At 40.8% G+C, this 20782-nt stretch overlaps 1 protein-coding gene across 11 annotated transcripts in view; it reads right to left on the bottom strand.

Moving 5' to 3' along the window:
- SLC4A10 (solute carrier family 4 member 10) overlaps positions 1 to 20782 on the bottom strand; it is a 240184-nt gene that overhangs the window by 201574 nt on the left and 17828 nt on the right. For 5 of the 11 annotated variants that reach the window (XM_081943639.1, XM_081943644.1, XM_081943647.1 and 2 more), the window contains exon 1: positions 6785 to 7203. The exons of the other annotated variants lie outside the window; for them this stretch is intronic. In XM_081943639.1, the coding sequence (XP_081799765.1) occupies positions 6785 to 6832 (48 nt within the window). In that variant the 5' untranslated portion in view covers positions 6833 to 7203. Of the gene's footprint in view, positions 1 to 6784; positions 7204 to 20782 lie in introns of those variants that run through there. 11 annotated transcript variants of the gene reach the window in all.

Below are 20782 nucleotides of genomic sequence, written 5' to 3'. Positions count from 1 at the left end.
AAATCAGCATTCCCTCTGGCAATAACCATCTGAACCAAACTCCTTTATTGTATAATTTCTTTGATAAGGAGGAATACTTCCTCCTTCTTTCTCTAATTTTTTTCGGAATTTGCTTAAGAATGGTAATTTCTTTATCTTGGTATTTTAATGGTCCCTCCCTTTGGGCCCCTAGCACCTCATCCCTCGTGGTCCTCCTAAGAAATTTAACATGTACCTCCCTTGGAACGTTATGGGTTCTAGCATATGCTGAATTGATCCTATAGATCAGATCCATATCCCACCATAACGGTTCTTTATTTGTCTTGATATATTCTGCTAAGATTGTTCTTGTGATATCTTTAAGATTTTCATTCTCTGTTTCTGGTAGGTTCTGGAATCTGAGAAAAAAGGACATTCTTTCAAGTTCTATTTTTGCCATAAAGTTATCCAGTTCTAAATTTCCCTTCCGGACTGCCTTAACCTCCCTATCCAGCCCAGCCACCCCCTCCTCAAACACCACAATTCTCTGTTTATTTTCTGTAATATGATGTTGTACCCCTCTTGAGTTCCAAATTAGGCTGATTCTGAAGCCATTTGAATGTGACTAATTGGTTTGGGAGTAAGTCTCAGGAATGACATATTGATATAATGCCAGGTCTTTTTCTTACTGGTTAGTTCTTAAATATTGAAGGGACAGGTGGAAGTAGTCAGAAGTGATGACCAGCATAGTTGTTACAAATAGAAACCAGATGTTTTGCGATAATGCTTTAAAGTTTTGTATGAACCTGATGTTTATTAAAACAAAACAGTGTAGGAGTAACAGTCCAACTAGTAAGCTCAAAGTATAGCTTAAATGCATATTCTACTCTTCTTTATTCAGATGTCCTCATGTATTAACCAATGGGCCAAATCATTTATGTCCAAAATGTGTCACACTATCTCTTGTCTTCAGTAATTCAGGATGTTTTCAGATGGACAGCTCCTAGTACTACCAACCCAAAGGTTGCATGAGGCAATTGTAGCTTTTTCTTCCATTTTTTTTCTTTTTGGTGAAAGGGAAAGATATGAAAATGCAAAGGATTATTAGAAAAGGAAGAGACATCTGAATTTCATGAAGGAGCAGTTACATAAAACTCTCTTCAGAAGTAACCACTGGCTAGCAAGGAAAGAAAGCCAACATCTTTTGAAAGTTGATTAGAGTAGAACTTTAATAGCATTACTTCTCATTTGGGACCAAAAAAAATTTAAACCTCTTCCCCCCGAGGTAGATATTACTGCATTTTTCTCCCAACATTCAAAATAAAGTACTTTGTTGGGAAAATTCAGCAACCCTACCTTCTTGTCCTACAATTGTGTTGTTGCTTTAGACATGAGAGCAGATCAATGGTATTAATATAAACCCCTACATGAAAAAAGTGATTTCCTAGTGATAATTTTTGAAAAGGCTTGCTGTCCAAGTTCACATCATTTAGATTTTCTTCTCTGGAAATATATTTAGTTTTATAACAGGATGTGAATTCTTTAGAATTACACACACATACACAAATACATGTGAGCAGAAGCATTCATCCAGATGCTTTTTGTTCTGAAAGTTAAGAAAATTGTACATTGTACAATGTGACATTTTGGATTTTTATCCCAGAACTTTGGAATTCTGTGATTCAAAATAGCCATGTAACAATACATCTAGGAAGATTCTCAGTCATCCAGGTCATTGTTGTCCCAAAAGAGCTGAAGAAGCTTCTTGGATGGGAAGCGAAACGTCTTCCCAGTTGCCTCTTTAAAAAAGCACCTCTGGGACATTTAACAACACTTGATGAACTGGGATGAAATAACTGGAACAAAATGTACACCGACTTGGCATTTCAAACAATTAAAGTGACATTTAATGTGTTGGATTTGTTATGTAACTTCTGCTTCTTTTATGTCATGTTTTATTATGCTACACTTTATTAATGTTAGAGTTCATGTGTTTTGTAAGGTATTTGTAGTATAAAAGGGAAGGTATGCTTATTTTAATAAATACGTTTTCTTCACATATTTTGAAGGAGAAAAATGATGCATCCCATGAATGAGTCAGAGTATGATTAAAATAATGAGTCCATCAAGTAAGAGATCTCTCATAAACATTTGTAATAGAATTTAATTTCAGGCACACAGGCACATGAAGGAGAGTACACATTTATGGGCATGTCCACTCATTAGTGAATCATCCATATTTTAAAGAAATAAAAAATCAGCTATTGATTTTTTCCTTTTCTTTATTTCAGCAATTTGAAATACTATTTGAAATCTACAGAAAATACAAGCTTATTTTTAATTCTCCACCCACTCTTCATTTTGTTTAGCATCCAGCCTCTTGATGAATTTTTTTTTTTTTACTATTCTCTGATTATTTGATTCTAACACAATTATAGCCTGATTGTACATGTTGATTTTTTTTTCAGATCAACGCATAGCTTCTTCAGGAACTCTAGCTGCTTCCTAAAATTTAATCCAAATGAAATTTTAAATTAATTAGAGCAAAGTCTGTTCATGCACTAATTAGACTACAAAAAATGTAAGTGAAAGAGATGGGGCTATTCCTAACAAGCCAACCCCCATCTTTTCATTCCCCAAATGTCAACTTCTTGTGTTAAGTTGCAATGCTCATGTTTCTTTTAATGGAAGCACCACTCTTGACACAGTGAGAACTTTACAGTACATGAGAGCAAAAAACCTCTTCACATCAGGAGGTTCAAAGAACAAAGCTGCAACATGTTAGAATACCTGGGGCAGAGTCAATATGCATGGGTTTATTATTATAAAAGCCAAATAAGACTCATTGGAATTTCAATAAAGGAGAAAATGTGTAGCTCAGGGTTAAGATGAAGGCTCCTTAATGCTCACTGAGCTTGGCTGTTTTCTTGCAGACATTTCATTACCAACCAAGGTAACATCATCAGTGCTAGATGTTACCTAGTTTGGGTAATGAAACATCTATAAGAAAACAATCAAGCTCAGAGAGAACCAAGGACCTCCTCATTGGAATTCACACACTGGGTAAGATCTCCCAAATAATTATTTGCATCAAGCTGTGAGTACCACATATATACAGTGTTTGCTATATTTTGTAAAAACAATCTTTCAGGAATGCCTCTAAGCAAGTCAAATCGCGTTCATTTTTAAAAAGCTACTATACAAATTTCATTGTATCATCTGAAATAATGTTCCACGGAGTTATAAATGCTGAATATTGGTCATCCAGAAAGAGGCTGCAGTGGTCAACCTAGCATTGAGCATATGTTCTGAAAGAATAAAAGGCAAAACCAGGCTTTGCCTCACATTTAAAGGCAGATTCGCACAGGGAAAGAAAGCATTTTCACAGTATCTATTCTCATCACACAAGTCCCTAGCAAGGGGCTCACAAACTGCAAGCCATTTCCAAGTAAGAGCAGCAACAGAGGTGCAGTAAGAGACTGTTCCTACCACCACCACAGCCATATGCGTTTTATCGCCATCATCTTATGCATAAAGCCCAAAAGGCCTGATTTTCCTCAGCAGTACCATTCATCAAGATGTAGCAGAATGATTTTACAGGGCTCTTTGACTCAGACTTTGGCTCACACTGACAAGTCCATGACATTTTGTTGCCAGAGATGGACAAAATGGTGTCCTATTTCTATTCCTCAGGTGAAAACTCACTTAAATTAGTAGTTGCTAGGGTATCACTCATCACGCACCAGAGGCAGATTTTAGGGTCAGGCCCTATGAACTACTCTGCTATCAAGAGAAACTCTGGAGGAACAGTCTAGAATAGTTTTCATCAGCCTGAAGGCCCTCCAGAGTGTAGATGTCAGGTCTCCAAATTCCCAGCCAGCATGGCCATTGTGGAAAAATCCACACCTGTCGAGGGGCAACAGATTGGGAAAACAGGTAGAGGTTGCTATCATCCTCTGCATTTGCCACTTTAAATATTATTCCAGTTTCTAACAGTATATCTGGCTCTGGATGAGGAGATATCCTGGAAGCTGAAGAAGTTCTCAGAAATCCAAAAATGCATTTGCATAGCTGAGGAATTCTAATAAGCTTCATCTTAAAAGAAAAGAATCTCTAAATAGGCTTTCTAAGATATTTAAATCTTTTGATGTAAGAAAACCTTCTCATTGGTACCCTGCTGATACACTGAAATGCAGTTCCGTAATTCTGATGCATGGTCTTTGGATAGGAATTAAGGAACCTGCAATGCAACACATTCATAGGGTACCAAACTTATTCAAAAGTTTGTTTAAGAACTAGGTTAAAGTTATTTCAAATTCACCTGAGCGCCAAAGGCGTATCATAGCAGAATGCAAACTATACAGTTTCACGAACTGTTATATTTTCATGCTCTCCTACTTTTCCGTGATCCTTCAACCATGATATTTTTCTCTTACATACTTGGCAATTCTTGTAACTTCTAAAACTATAATTCATTCCTGTCAAATGAAGCCAAGGGCTATGCATATTTGTTCAAATGCATGACTTGTTCCAACTCCTCCTTTTGCTAATCACCATCAGCCTTACACTAAGGGAAAATAAGAAGGTTTAGAAATTAACTTGTTCAGAAATGGCACAGGTGCAAGAATATTGAAAAGCCTTCCATAATCTAAGCCTACTACAGCATCTCCCAGAATTTTCTGTCTGTGCTGGGGGCTAGCATGTTGGCTAGCATGCTAGAATATTGGCTAGCAATTCTGGAAGATACCAGTTTTGGAAAGACTATTAACAGAGAATATGTAATAATGATATCACATAGTCTAGCTTTTTTTGTTGTCGTTGTTCAATATAGACTCTTTAAATTAATTAATATTTTTGTCAAAAGATCCACATAGCAAACCACCATCTTGCCATAAACATGCAGCAAATAACTCTCCTAGTTTTATTACTTTATTGATTTACAAAAGCGCTTTAAACTAGGAATGTATACTGCAACTGATTTTCACCATACGATAAAGGTCAAGATTGTTGTAATTTTATTTTATAAAAAGAGGATCTAAAGTTTGACTAGAAAGTGCACTTCAAAGCACACCGTTTATTAACCAGCTGTTGGTCTACTGTATTTATCAGATTTGTCTGAACATATGGAGAGTGTATAGTCCTTAGTGCTGAATGGCAGGTTGTGAGCATCTTGAGATGCAATGAATAACATTTTCAGGTTACATAGTGGACAAATACTAATAAGAAACTTCCCTAACTATATAGATTAGCCTATGCCCCTTACACTAAGGGAAAGGCGTTCAAACATCTTCAACAATTCTGAAAATAAAGACTTTTGCCCAGTCAATGGATATAATGGACATTACTACCTAGCAATGTCACTGTGGTTTAAAAATATCCCCCAATTTTTTCACATTTACAGAAAAAAGTGTCTGCTGACTTGAATACCCACATGCAATCACAATAATACAGAATATAATTGGTGGTGCTGCTAAAATCACCAAATTCAGCAGGGCTTTATTATGGTTGGTTGCACAGACAAGCCTGATATTTAGACTGAGTTTGGCATTTTACCCACCTATTAAGTCTTTCCTAAGGACCTGGGGGAAGTAGATGTTATTATTTTATCATTATTGTTGTGTTTAGAGGGGCAGCAGAACTCCTATTCTGCTCCACTTCTCCACTTCCTTCCTTTTCTCCTAGAAGGCTCTAGAGACATGAAGATGCCTAGAACAGGTGAGGTGAGAAACAGGATGGAGGGAAGGAAAGGTGGGATCCCAAACAGCATGTTGTCTAGGATCCTCTCACTCTGGCAAGGTTACTGAATGAGACTGATGGGAGTTGCTCCTAAGAGATCCCAAAAGACACACATGTGCTTCAGAAAAACCCACATGTCAGCCCTCTGTGGAAATATATGTACTGTATGCACACATGCTTTGTCAAGCAGAAAAAGGAAATTTGTTCAATCAGGCAACCTATGCATAACAGAGGGTGCCAACAAGCCTAGCTAACTCTGGAAGAGAACCCAGAGAGAGGGAGGAGAGAGAGAGAGATCAGATGTGAAAGACCTGCTCTAAGAAACACCCTTCCCCCACAAAAAAAACCCCAACAAGTGAGTGCATGTTTGTAAAGCAGCCCCCTTCCCAGCTATTCTGCATCCATGTGCAACAGCAGGTTGCTGCAAGAATACGTGTTTGGGTATAAACGACTGCTTTCCCCTCAGTCTGTGTGTGTCTGTGTGTTCTGCGTTTGCACAAGGACAGAATCATGTAACTTGCCCATGCAGGTGCACATGGAAGCAAAACCACTGATCTGGGGCAAATCGGGCACCTGGGCCATTCTTGCGTGCCTGGCAAGGTCCGGTGGGCCAGGCACAGATATAAGAGACAGATCGCCACCTCGCCCCATACTCGGCCTCCAGGAAGAGCCCATGCGCGCATGGAGCGGCAGGAGCCGCAGCATCTCCGAAGCAGATCAGGTGCAGGCAGCAGGGCCACCAAGGAGCGCCGATGGGCAACTCCGGGGGTCTCCCTCTTCCATCCAAGGCGCGACCCCCGCGCCTGGCGGCCACAGGCCTCTCGCCTCCCCCTGCAAAGGAGGAGGCCGGGAGAAACCCCGGGGTCGCGCGCCTCTTGAACCCGTGCGCTCCGGAGCCCACCGCGGATGGCGACCCTGCGGCGGCCGAGCGCGTCGAAGGCTTCCCTACCCACCCACCCCGATCCAAGCCTCCCGGTGCCAGGAACCCGCAAAGCAGCCCGGCTGGGTCTTTCGCCCCCTCCCACGAGTTGGCTTTGCGGCATAGGCTCGCCCATGGCTCTCCCCGCCTCTCCTTGCCGCGGCTCCTCACCGTGGGCAGCAGCGGCTCCATCTGAGCGCCTTGGTCTTTCATCTCCATCTTCGGCGCCTTTTGGGGAACGGGCAAGCTGGGGCGCTCGGATCGGCTGGCGATGCGCCTCCCTCGACCCCCCGGCAGCCCCGAACCACTCGCCGCCTCCGCTTAGTATTCGGATCAGGTAGCTCTGAAGCAGGAGGCTTCGGTCGCACGCCCCGACTCACCGGCGAGTCACATGGCTCCTCCTCGCCCTCGAGAGGCGGCGGTGGTGGCAGCCTCCGATCCTCGCTCCGCGCAGTGCCGCTGCTGGGAAGCAGGACCGCAGGGCGGAGAAAGGTAAGAGTGGGTTGACCTGGCGGAGGAGGGGGAGGAGGAGCCTCGGCGCCTCCAAACTCCCGCTCTCCAAGCAGGCAGCGCACCGAGCGAGGCTTCGAGCCGAGATGCTGCCCAGCCTGACGCGCTTTGCAATCCTAACAGGCCAAGGGCTGGCCACGGATGGCAAAGCAACGCATCCCCATCACTCTAAACACCGACGGTGGCTGCATCTAAAAGAGCTGGAGCCCATTTTTAATTCCGGCCACAGGAGCAGCTCAGTTTGTTGGCCACAAGTTTCCAAGGTCACTCTTGTGTGCCAATTGTGACCTTGAAAAAAATGCTACCAAAACTGATGTCTACCCATCACACACCAGGGTTATGGACATACTGCAGCTCCAGTGCCATGGAGTGTGTGTGTGGGGGGGAAGCAGGTGCATAGTAGAACTGCTCATTATCCCTTCTTCCTTCCATGCCACAAATATCTAGTAGGCACTGAGGCAAATGTACAGCCCATGGGGAGCTAATATAATTGCACAAAGAGCATCCCAGCAATTGGATTCTTCCAACTTCAGATTCAAACCTGGAAGGGAATCCATTATCAGAAGGAAAATACAGTCAGCACTCTTTCGAAATATCCAGCACTCCAATATAAATGGGCTGCAAAATTCAAGACAATTACTACTATGGATGACAGCAAAGAGATTCAGAAAAACCTGACTCTTCTGCCACCTGGCAGCTGTCTGGAGTTTTGCAGCCCAGAGATGGTGGCCTAAACAAAACTCATTTCAGCCACAGCTAAATGAAATATTTGGTGCATTCGGGTCTGCTTACCTGACTTCAGGGCCCTTAGGATGGAGTATCATAGTCCCGAAACAAAGTGGGAGAATTTTTTTCTGTGAAGTTTATGCTGAGGAGATGGATATAAACTCTTCCTCAAATCTTTTGGACCTCTTTCATACTAGCCACAGATCTCAGTCTCAGAAATCAATAAGGTAAAGGTAAAGATTCCTCTCACACATATATACGTTCCCGACTCTAGGGGGTGGTGTTCATCTCTGTTTCAAAGCCGAAGAGCCAGCACTGTCCAAAGATGTCTCCGTGGTCATGTGGCCAGCATGACTAAATGCCAAAGGCGCACAGAACACTGTTACCTTCCCACCAAAGGTGGTTCCTATTTTTCTATTTGCATTTTTACATGCTTTCGAACTGCTAGGTTGGCAGAAGCTAGGACAAGTAACGGGAGCTCACCCTGTTACACGGCGCTAGGGATTCAAACGCCAAACTGCCAACCTTTCTGATCGACAAGCTCAGCGTCCCACCATAAACCAATAGATAACCTGAAATCTGGAAAGGTGTTAGGAGTAGATTTAAGCTCTCCAGAACATATTCAAATAATCTGGGTTGGTTTAAATTTATTTCATTTTTAATTCTACTTTATTACTTGTACCTATCAAAGTATCAGTGCACTAGTATTAAAACAAAACAAAAAAACAGTTAATGCAGTTATAATTCAACTTACTTGATGCACAACTGTTCCAAGGGTAAATTTATTTTTCTTCCTCCCCAAATGCCTTTCCAAAGAGCCATGTGTTTATGGCTCTCCCAAAAAGTTACCAAAAAACAAATTAATGGTTCAGATACCTGGGGACAGGCTGTTCCAAATGAGAGGGGGGCAACATTCCCTTAATGGTGGAACTCTCTCTCCACTCTACCAGATCTGTCGGGATGGATAGATTTAACTTAGAGGAGGCGGTCCCAGAAGTATGCATGCAAGACTTATTCTTCAGCCATGTGGAGCTTTAATTGAATTGATGAACTGGCTGAAACTTCTACATGGTCTTTAAAGGCAGCTCTAGGTAGAGTGCTCTGCAGTCATCCATGAAGTGACAGGGCATGAGTGACTGTGAATAAATTCTCCTGACCCAGAAAAGCCAGGGAATACATATAAAAATTGAATTATGAAAAGATCCCTTTAATTCAGCCTTTATCTGTTTATCAAGGATGTCCTATTTTTGGGCCCAGCAGCTTCTCAGTATTTCATCAGGATTCAGTTTCTGTTTGCCCCCATCAAACCTTCTAGGCTCTCTGGACCAGGACCACCACTAAACTGCCTGTCTGAAGCCTTCAAACCACCTTATTAATAGAGTCTTCTTTAATCTGGTGCTTTGAGGATATGTTGAGACTACAGTTTCCACAATTCTAAAATGGTATAATGCTGTAGTTCAGATGCTCTAGACTGGAGAAAGCTAGATTAACTGCATGCTCATTATTACTTAAACTCCTCTTGTCAACATTACCCTTTAGTGACACAGTTGTGCAGTATTGCTTGCTAATTCTGCTGACTGCCAACAGTTTGACCCTGACCGGCTCAAGATTGACTCAGCCTTCCATCCTCTTGGGGTTTGTAAAATGAGCACCCAGATTGTTGGGGGCAATATACAGACTCTGTGAACCGCTCAGAGAGGGCTGTTAAAGCACTGTGAAGCGGTATATAAATCTAAGTGCTATTGCTATTTATGTTCAACAGGAAAATTTTGGTAGGCTTGAGGGAGTTCTGCACTTAGCCAATGTACAACATACTTTCAGCAGCAATTTGCAGAAAACCGTTCACTGAGAAAAAAAAACGTTTTTCTCCTAGTAGTGATTTTATTAAAGCCTCCTATTTTAGTGAGCTTTTATTTCAGTTTTGTGTAGTAGAACCACAACTGAGAAAGAAAGAAAAAGAGAAGCTGATCAGTTAATGCAATGATTAATATTAGGGACAGAGAATATTATCTCCCTTTCTGTTCCGAACTGACCTCACATAAAGGGAATTCTTCACCATGAGATTCAATAATGGCCAACATCTAATATAATTTTTTAAGAAGTAAGGCTACCAAACTTCATAACGAAGTCGCTTTTTTGGCATTCAGAAACGGCAGACCAGAGAGTCAGGCACTGGTGGCAAGGATGAGGTGTCAAATTTATCTCCTTACTGGGCAATTTCAGGCATAGAGTTAAAAACAGAATACGGGATGAGATGAAATAGAGACATATCCAACAAGACAGTTTTTTTTCCTAAACCGTTTAACAAATGAACCTAATTTCAGTACATCACAAAGGAAAGGAAACAGCCAAGTTAACTAATTAGTGTATTTAGGGAATGCATACGTAGCATTTCCATCATAATGAGGTCATTGAATGAAAGAGACTATTTTTTTAATTGAATCTGTTAACTTTAATCACAGATATCAAGAAAAATTAGATGCCAAGTCTCATCCAACTCATACTGCATTAGTTTCCAGTGATCATGAATACTTTATGGATTATTATTCAGTGTTGCAAAATAATTAATTTTCTTAATTTTTAGTTAGCATGCTCCATTGTTCCTCTTTATCTATTAAGAGTCACAGTGTCCTCTAACAAGTGAACGTGTGCTCCAAAGAAACTCTGATATGTTAACAAAATATCCAATCACAACTGGAAATTTGTGTGTGTGTGTGTGTATGTATATGTATATGTGTGTGTGTGTGTGTGTGTGTGTGTGTGTGTGTAAAAGAACATGTGCAATTAATGTGCCTATAACTAGCAGGACAACATAAATGCAAAATGCAAAATGGTATTGGGATAAAATATATATTTTACAAGATGAAATGGTAATGAAATCAAATGGCCACCTCATGTTCACAATTACTCTGTCAAGGATGCAATCCTTAATATTAAATATTTCAATAATTTCAATATTTTAAATATCCTAAATATGCTGCATCGGTTGATATAAATGTTGCATTCTTCATATTTGGAAATGAAAGGACTTGAACACTCAACAGTTGATGATCCACATCTGAATAAAAATTGCATTTGCTAATAGTATAAAAACCCTTTGTTGTTGTCTTTTGATCTGTTATACTCATCAGCAGATGAGCATGCGTAGGGGGTAGAGAGTGGGGAGCAAACAATAAAATGACAGTACTCTGATTTCTTCATAATTTCTAGTTTGTCAACTTTAGTTAAATGTATTCATACTTTTTAATTCCCTTAAGGGAAGGGAAGGGAAGGGAAGGGAAGGAAAGGGAAGGGAAGGGAAGGGAAGGGAAGGGAAGGGAAGGAGATTTCTCAGATAAAAAACAATGCTTTATCTATTACTGTGAGAAGTATGCCAAAGTGAGTGAAGGACATAGATAGGTTTGAGAAACAGAAAAAATAGATTTGCATTGGTCAAAATTGTGGAAAATGAGATACAACTATTTGAATTCACTTATACAGAAATAATTTGTTACAATCAGTGTTGGTCAGTCATCCTAACTGGCTAGTAAACAGAGTCCCAGCCATGTCGTGTGACTTCCTGAGAAGAAACAAGTCCTGAATTCGGGACACTGATTCCTGCCAAAAGTAGCCCTGCTCAAATCTATTGCAAAATATTTTCAGATCCCAGATTACTTTTACCACCCTTTTTCCTAATTCATCAGAAATCTCAAACGTCTCCCCATTTCTAAAACAAAGACTCCAGGTCTGATAGCTCCCTAGCATTTTCAGAGCCAAAGATGACAACAATCTGATTTGTTGTTGTTACCAGGGGGGAAGGTGTTATTGTTTGATTGTTGGTATATTGGATTTTTATTTCTGTAAACTGCTCAGAATCACTGAGAATGAGTGGATGGCCATATAAATTTTCATACATACAGCACATACAATTATATCTGTTCTTTGTATGTTCTGTTATACCTTGGGGATTTAAATGTCAATTGTGTGCTCTAATATTTCTCAGATAAAATTCTGTGAAATGCTAAATGTGAATACTTTGGATGATGTATTGTAGACAATCATCACACACACATACATTGGAACACTGAAAAGCTGTTCCAGGATTCATTTTGAACTACAGTTCCCATAAACCCATCATTGAATTGTTACTGGAGCTGTCGACCACTATATTGGCGAGAGCAGCAGGTGCCTATTTCTTACCTAATATGAAGTTATTGATTTTATACTTCATTTTAATTGCAAATGTGCTGAGTTAAGGTTGGAAAGCTACCAAGAAGAAATCCGATTTATATTTTAATAATAAATTTAGAAATGAAATTGGGAAAAAAGATATGTAGAACTAATGAGGCAAAAATCTTTAAGCACCACCAACGCAACCAACGCATGCAAAGTTGCATATGTGTAAACAACCTTTCCTTAACAGCTTACAAGTAATTATGTACAATATATCCACATTATTTGAACTCCTCTGAATTTGAAGTGTTTTAACACTGCCAAGTTGCACATTCTTTAGATAATTGAATGAAAGCACTGAGGAGGTAACTAAACCATTTAGCCATTTTATGATGCGCTGGGACCAGGGACTGCCTCTATGTTGATTATTATCCTGAGGAACATGGCTGGATCCCACAGTGGGCATGGGTTATATTGAGCATAGCTTATTTAGTGGATGTTAAGTCCTCAATTCTTTTCCTTGCTAAGGAAGATTGAAAACACCAGTAGGTAATCCTTCCACAATTTAATTACAGCAAGCTGCCCTTCATTCCTGCCAGACATAGTTTAGGGGGTGGGTGGAGGGAAACCAATGAAAGCAGGAATGTTTCTGGAGCAAGCCAGGCAAATTATAGTTACATTTTAACAGGACTGCTTACAAGAAAGCGTGCTTGAACAGGAGGCCTTCAGCCAAAAATGTAGGGTCATTTCTAATCCGCATGTCACCTTTAACCCTCCTTATCCCCACCCACCCTAGCTCCTGACCTCTCATCAGTCTTCTGCCTCAATTTCCTTTCACGTTTCTTATTTCTTTTTCCAACCTTCTCCTCTTCCCTTTCCTGTTTTATACCCCAGTGACCTTGTTCCTGTGTTACACTGCTAAGCAATAATATTTGTCTTGAGTTTAATAAATTGTGTGAACTCGGTCTTGGTAGGTAGTCAACAATGCTTGATGGATTACCACATCATTACAGAAGGAAACCAGCTGCAGGACCCTTAGATTTCCCCAGATCCCCTTGTCTACCAGGGAATGCAAACTTTTCATATGCTTCACACATACACCCACACGGATACTCACTGTGGAGGGACACTCGCATCTTCTACATTATTTAAACATAGAAATTGGTTGAGATGTGAGATGGAACAGCTACAAGTTTTTTTAGACTTATAGCCTGACTTTCCTCTTATTGTAAGTTTAGAGTAAAAAATTACTCCCTCCACCCATTTGTGACGGAGAAAAAAAGGGACTGGCCCAGTGGTGGAATTCAATTTTTTTACTACTGGTTCTGTGGGCGTGGATTGGTGGGTGTGGTATGGCTTAGTGGGCGTGGTTTGGTGGGTGTGGCAGGGGAAGGATACTGCAAAATCTGCATTCCCTCCCCACTCTGAGGCCAGCCGGAGGTGGTATTTGCCCGTTCTCCAAACTCCTCAAAATTTCCGCTACCGGTTCTCCAGAACCTGTTAGAACCTACTGGATTTCATCCCTGACTGGCCCAAAGCCACCCAGGAAGCATCCGTGCCTAAGAATGAGTTTGAACTGGGTTTCCTGGATCCTAGCTCAACACTTTGTCCACTACACCATACTATTAAAAGTAATGCCATTGTCAAAACAGGCGAGGGATGGTAAACAAAGGCAACCCAAATGATATATTATGACCCTATAAATGGAATGGCAAATATAAGAATGACGAATGTAAAAAAAGAATAATAACTATGTGAATGTATACCTAAAATTGTATATAGAGCACAAAAGATAAAAAACTTTTCCAGACAAAAAAAAGGGAATGCCATTATCAAGGAATTTGTATTGTGTTCTATAATTGAACAATTAACTAAAACAATCTGATGCTTGTTTTATAGTTTTTGGGGAGGGCAGGGTCTGTCCCTATCTACCTTAAAGCCCCCCAACATGTTATTTAATTGATTCTTGGAGCTATTACATACTGTATCTCTGGCGTCACAGATACTGTGAACCCAGCCAATTGTTGTTTAGTCAATAACTATGGTTAATCAAGCCCTCTTATTTGTAGTGAAGAATGAACACAATATCTAGATTTTAGCTTATCTTATCTCGCTTTCCATGACTTGGAGAGAACCATATTTGCACATACCGATACCTGTTGCTTATTTCTGCCATTGGGCAAAACAGCCTTCAACTCTAACCCCAAATATTTTGAAGGAACACAACCCTCAACAGAAAAGAGACCCCACCCTTGTTTTCTAAGATGCAATTCAAAGCTCTATCTGCATGACCACCCAGATATAAATTCATTTATAGGGTGAGGGGTCAACTCCCACATCAACCTTCTAAAAGCCCCCATTAAGTTTCCTTTTGCTTGCTCCCCACTCTAAAGAGCATCTTGCTGAATTTTCTCCTCTTTGAAGCTTTGTTTAATTTTTCAAATCGATATTCTCATTAAAACAGTCCTGTCAAATAAACATTCTGGGGAATAAAAGCAGATAAAAATAGGTGAATAAAACAGCCACCAATTAAAATCAGACAAGAAGTAACCAAATCTCCCTTCATTTCATGGCATGCCACACACAATTCCATTACTGTCTTAAGAAACCACTTTAAAACAATTATTAACAATAATCACCCAAGCTTTGTCCTGGCAAATTTCTGTAAATGGGTCTATATTGTCTTTACTTTGAGCCCTGTCATACTGAACCAAGCAATACTGACACTTTACTCAGCAAATAACCAAAAGCTGTATCATTGTTTGATACCTCCTGACATTGTAGGTCTATTCACAGCTATACCATTAGCAGCTTCCTGATATAGAATCAAAGGTGAGTGTAAACTAACAAAAGAGATCCTGATGAGTTATTTATAGAAGGAAAAGTAGCAATTACTATCATATGACTGACACAATGTTACCTAGGTGTATCTACCGTGAATTAACAGAGGAAGTTGTTATGAATCACATTAGAGCTGCTTAAATTCTCATGGAGATAAATAAGAATGGTGTTCCAGAATGGTGTTAAAACTGGAGTAGATGCCTTATGCTAGGATTAGAGAAGACATCCAGAAGGAATCTCTGACCTGATGTCCCATCACATGTGAGGTCTACTATTTAAAGAATTTCCATTGAAATTGTCCTGTCCAAGGATCCCAAAAATTGTCATTTCCAGCACTTTGGAAGGATACAAGTTTAAGGGAATGGTATGTTACTGTTGTAACATGACCATTTGTCTTGACCATTTCATTAATGTCATCAGAGCCAAGGTGGTGCAGTGGTTAGAGTGCAGTACTGCAGTCTACTTCAGCTGACTGTTAGCTGCACTTCGGCAGTTCAAATCTCACCAGGCTCAAGGTTGACTCAGCCTTCCATCCTTCCGAGGTGGGTAAAATGAGGACCCAGATTGTTGTGGGCAATAGGCTGACTCTGTAAACCACTTAGAGAGGACTGTAAAAGCACTGTGAAGCAGTATATAAGTTTAAGTGCTATTGCTATTGCTATAAATGTATACCAGAGGTGCGTTCGGTCCAGTTTGGCCGAATAGGTAGTAATTCAGATAGCCACACACCCGAATCAGTTTTATTGGCGGCATCGTAGGTGCCGCCATCTTGTTTTTTGCTTCTGCTCATGCGCAGAAACAATTGTTTACTTCTGCGCATGCACGCATAGCGCACATCAAGCGTGCGTTCAGTCGAAGCGCATCCCTGAGCGAACCGGCAGTAACAGAAGCCGGAACCCACCCCTGAAGTATACATACCTATTTACTGAAATTCCTTCCTTAAAAAATAATGGAACCTTTCATGAAAAAATTTGGGCACTGTAAAGTGATATACAGGTGAAACTCGAAAAATTAGAATACCGTGCAAAAGTTCATTTATTTCAGTAATGCAACTTAAAAGGCGAAACTAATATATGAGATTAGACTCATTACATGCAAAGCAAAATAGTTCAAGCCGTGATTTGTCATAATTGTGATGATTATGGCTTACAGATCATGAAAACCCCAAATCTACAATCTCAGAAAATTAGAATATTACATGCAATCAATAAAACAAGGATTGTACATAGAACAATATCGGACCTCTGAAAAGTATAAGCATGCATATGTACTCAGTACTTGATTTAGGCCCCTTTTGCAGCAATTACTGCCTCAATGTGGCGTGGCATTATCAGCCCGTGGCACTGCTGAGGTGTTATGGAAGATCAGGATGCTTCAATAGTGGCCTTCAGCTCTTCTGCATTGTTCGGTCTCATGTCTCTCATCTTTCTCTTGGCAATGCCCCATAGATTCTCTATGAGGTTCAGGTCAGGTGAGTTTGCTGGCCAATCAAGCACAGTAATCCCACGGTCATTGAACCAGGTTTTGGTGCTTTTGGCAGTGTGGGCAGGTGCCAGGTTCTGCTGGAAAATGAAGTCAGCATCCCCATAAAGCTCGTCTGCGGAAGGAAGCATGAAGTGCTCCAAAATCTCCTGGTAGACGGCTGTGTTGACCCTGGACTTAATGAAGCACAGTGGACCAACACCAGCAGATGACATGGCTCCCCAAATCAACACAGACTGTGGAAACTTCACACTGGATTTCAAGCATCTTGCAGTGTGTGCCTCTCCATTCTTCCTCCATACTCTGGGTCCTTGGTTTCCAAATGAGATGCAAAAGTTGCTCTCATCATAAAAGAGGACTTTGGTCACTGAGCAACAGACCAGGTCTGGTTTTTTTTAGCCCAGGTAAGACGCTTCTGACGTTGTTTGTTGTTCAGGAGCGGCTTGACAAGAGGAATACGACATTTGAAGCCCATATCCAGGATCCGTCTGTGTATGGTGGCTCTTGATGCACTGACTCCAGCCTCAGTCTACTCCTTGTGAAAGTCCCCCAACACTTTTGAATGGCCTTTTTCTGACAATCCTCTCCAGGCTGCGGTCATCCCTGCTGCTCTTTTTGCACCTTTTTCCTCCACACTTTTCCCTTCCACATAACTTTCTATTAATGTGCTTTGATACAGTACTTTGGGAACATCCAACTTCTTTTGCAATTACCTTTTGAGGCTTTCCCTCCTTATGGAGGGTGTCAATGATGGTTTTCTGCACAACTGTCAGGTCAGCAGTCTTTCCTATGATTGTGATTCCTACTGAACCAGACTGAGAGACCTTTTAAAGGCTCAGGAACCCTTTGCAGGTGTTATGGCTTAATTAGCTGATTAGAGTGGGACACTTTGAGCCTAGAATATTGCACCTTTCACAATATTCTAATTTTATGAGATTGTGGATTTGGGGTTTTCATGAGTTGTAAGCCATAATCATCACAATTATGACAAATCACGGCTTGAACTATCTTGCTTTGCATGTAATGAGTCTTATCTCATATATTAGTTTCACCTTTTAAGTTGCATTACTGGAATAAATGAACTTTTGCACAGTATTCTAATTTTTCGAGTTTCACCTGTATAAGTCTAAGGCAGTGGTGGGTTTCTGCCAGTTCGCACTGGCTCAGGACAACCGGATGGTGAAATTTACCGATCCGGTGAGAGGAGGTTCGAACAGTGGACCCGGAAGTAACTTCTGGAACTCCTGCCCGGCTCTGTCGCTCGCTCACTCACCCCCGCCCGTCTGCACTATCCTAGCCCAATTCAGTGTCAAGTCCCATACCTGGGAGTGGAGGTGGTGAACGGAGAGGCATGGAGAGGTCCAGCGGCACCATCCACCAGACAGCAGCGGCAAGCTCAGGAGTTTTCTCCTGGATTTGTCTCTGTCCTGCCTCCTCCAATCTCCCAAAGTTCTTTCCCAACATGTGATAGCTTTGTCCTGGATTCCCCTCTGTCCTGCCTTCTCAGATCTCCCAAAGTTCTTTCCCCAGCGTGTGATCGCTTTCTACTAGATTGCCCTCTGTCCTGCCTTCTCAGATCTCCCTAATTTTGGCCCTTATTCCTGCAGTTGTCTATTTTTGGGAGGTTTTCCCCTCTCTTCCCCCCCCCCCCCGCTTCATAGGAGTCCCAAAAAAATTTGCCACATGGCTTGGGGGTGTGTGGTCATGTGACTGAGTGTGCATGAGCGATGTGAAGTTGGCCATACCTGCCCGGTCACATGACTGCCAAGCCACACCCACAAAATAGGTCACACCCACAGAATAGGTTCTTAAAGAATTTGAAACCCACCACTGGTCTAAGGGCTATAGTGCTATTGCTATATCAGTTAATACCAATCCAATAATAAAACCTTACCAGATAGCAAACTAGTATCTCAGCTATAATAGTATTAATTAATTAATTCATTCATTCATTCATTCATTCCCTGAAGGTTCCTTGCAAAAGTAGAATTTTAATTGGTACCATAAAAATTTGTACGGTATCTCATCCATTTCAGGCCTTGAAAGGAAAACTAAAAAGAGAAAATGGGTGGCTCCACCCAATAATTCAACCCATTACATTTTTTAAATTGTCACCTAGATTTAATAGTCCTTGACTTACTACCACAATTGGAACAGAACTTCTGTTGCTAAGCCATCTAGCCATTAAGTGAATTTGCAAATCTATTTTTGCTGTGGTAGTCAGGCAAATCACACATCAAGTTGGCTTCATTGTCTTTCCTTGTTAGAAGCCCTCTGAGAAAGTTGCAAATGGTGATCAAATGACCAGATTGATACTGCAATTATCATAAATACCAGATGGTTGCAGTCAAGGACCCAAATTTTGATCACGTGGCTGTGGAGATGCTGAAACAGTCGTAAGTGTGAGGATCTGTCATAATTCACTTTTTTCAGCGCCGTTATCACTTCGAACAGTGAAATGTAAGAGGAAAGACAGAGCATAGCAAAAATGGAGCTGGTCCTTCTAATATTTCTACATTAAGGGGAACAACGTTGAGTTCTACTTCTCTTCTCTCTGACCTTCTCACCACAAAAGGGAAAGACAAGGAGAAGGCAAAACAGATTAGCAGGGAATGGATCTCTGAGGGAATTTCTGATGTCCGTTATTCAACCCACATTTCAAGTTATTTAGCCAAGTGGGATATTATTTTAACATGATTTTGGGGAGAAACTAAGTTATGTTAATATTGTATTCGTACAGTAAAAACTGTCTCTTAGGAGTACACCAAGCAATTACTTTCTTCCATTGAACTTCTGTTTTGCATATACTCCATCGATATGCTCCTGCCTCTGGCTAGTGTAACATTGGGACGTTCTGTTTTGTTATCGAAGAAGTCAGAAATCCCACAAGCTTAAATAGTTTGAATGCCTTAGTTCAGGTAGGCCTGCCTGGCAGCTCCCTGGCTATCACAGACCAGCCACTGCTTCTGGAGGTCACAAATGCTTAATCGTTCTCATTGCAAACCTTTCTCATTGCAAATTTGAATTTCAGGTGCATTTTCCAGCTGTGGTTTTAAAGTACTCTGCCCCTTCCCCTCCCTTCCCCTTTTATGTTGCTTCCACTGCTTCTGTTTTGGCTAATGAACTTTTACTCTGTTGGAAGAAATGTCCTTCTGGGTTCAGCTCCAAGTGGGGAAAAAGATTCTGGAGACATGGAGGCTGCTTGGAAAGATGGTTTAATGGTGGACAGGACCACATGGCTTGAGTCCTGAACAGAAAAGGGGGATCACATGCTTCAAGATGTTGGGTGAAGAAGAGAAGAGGGGCAAAGAAGGGGCTTGCTGGGTTTTTTATACTCTGTTCGGCCCCACCTCTCTGTTTCCTGTTCCTGTGTAAGAAATGTATTCTGATTGGTTGTCAGACTTCCATGGGGCCATGCAGAGGCAATTCTGTAGGCTGTCTTGAGTCCACGTTTGGTTGAGCATTGCTTCTTCCCAGGTGCCCTGTGGTGAGATGGGTAAAGGCCTAATACAATCATGCCTTAATCCCATCATCCTGGAGCTGAAGGGGGAAACTCTTTGTTATGTAGAATAGACTGGCTGAGACATTTTAATGGCCCATTAAGAAAAGTGGGGGCTATTAAGAGTGAGTCTGTTTCCTGCCTAAAAACATGTTTCTCCATTTCTGATCCAGGGAACTATAATATTCTGCCTTTTCAATATTTCATGAAACAGGATATTTCATTTTTCTAGGAGAGGGCTGGGTGCTAACTTCCTACAACTCCATTATAGACTAACCCCATCAGTTCACTAGCTACTTCTCAGAGGAATGCTCCCTCAGCTGAGTCACTGATCACCATCATCTTTAATATCTTCATATTACTTCTAACATCTGTCTCATGAATAAAAGATTGAAATAAAAGATTTCAAATTTCTTTTCTTTTTCTTCAAATTACCATTTTTATTTCCCCGAGCTACCTAGAAGTTTATGTAAAAAATAAATAAATAATAAATCCAGCCATGTGGTTGCATTTTTTTCCCCAGGATAACCAGAAAAAGGAGATTAGATAGATAGATAGATAGATAGATAGATAGATAGATAGATAGATAGATAGATAGATAGATAGATAGATAGACAGACGATAGATAGATAGATAGATAGATAGATAGATAGATGATAGATAGATAGATAGATAGATAGATAGATGATAGATAGATAGATAGATATAGATATAGATATAGATATAGATATAGATAGATAGATAGATAGATAGATAGATAGATAGATAGATAGATAGATAGATAGATAGATAGATCCAGAGGAAAGGAAAGAAATATAGCTTTAAGGAAAGAAATACAGTATTTCCTGCTGGTGTCTAAAGCACCCAGATGATTGGCATTGATTGAGTCTTCGTTGACATGTTTTCTGCTGGGTTTTGAAACCTTCTATTCATAAAGCAAGTATTGTAACTACTGTAAG

Source organism: Natrix helvetica, assembly GCF_964273705.1.
Source record: "Natrix helvetica genome assembly, chromosome: 1".
Classification (NCBI taxonomy): Eukaryota; Metazoa; Chordata; class Lepidosauria; order Squamata; family Natricidae; genus Natrix; species Natrix helvetica.
This window is presented reverse-complemented; position numbering and strand designations above follow the sequence as displayed.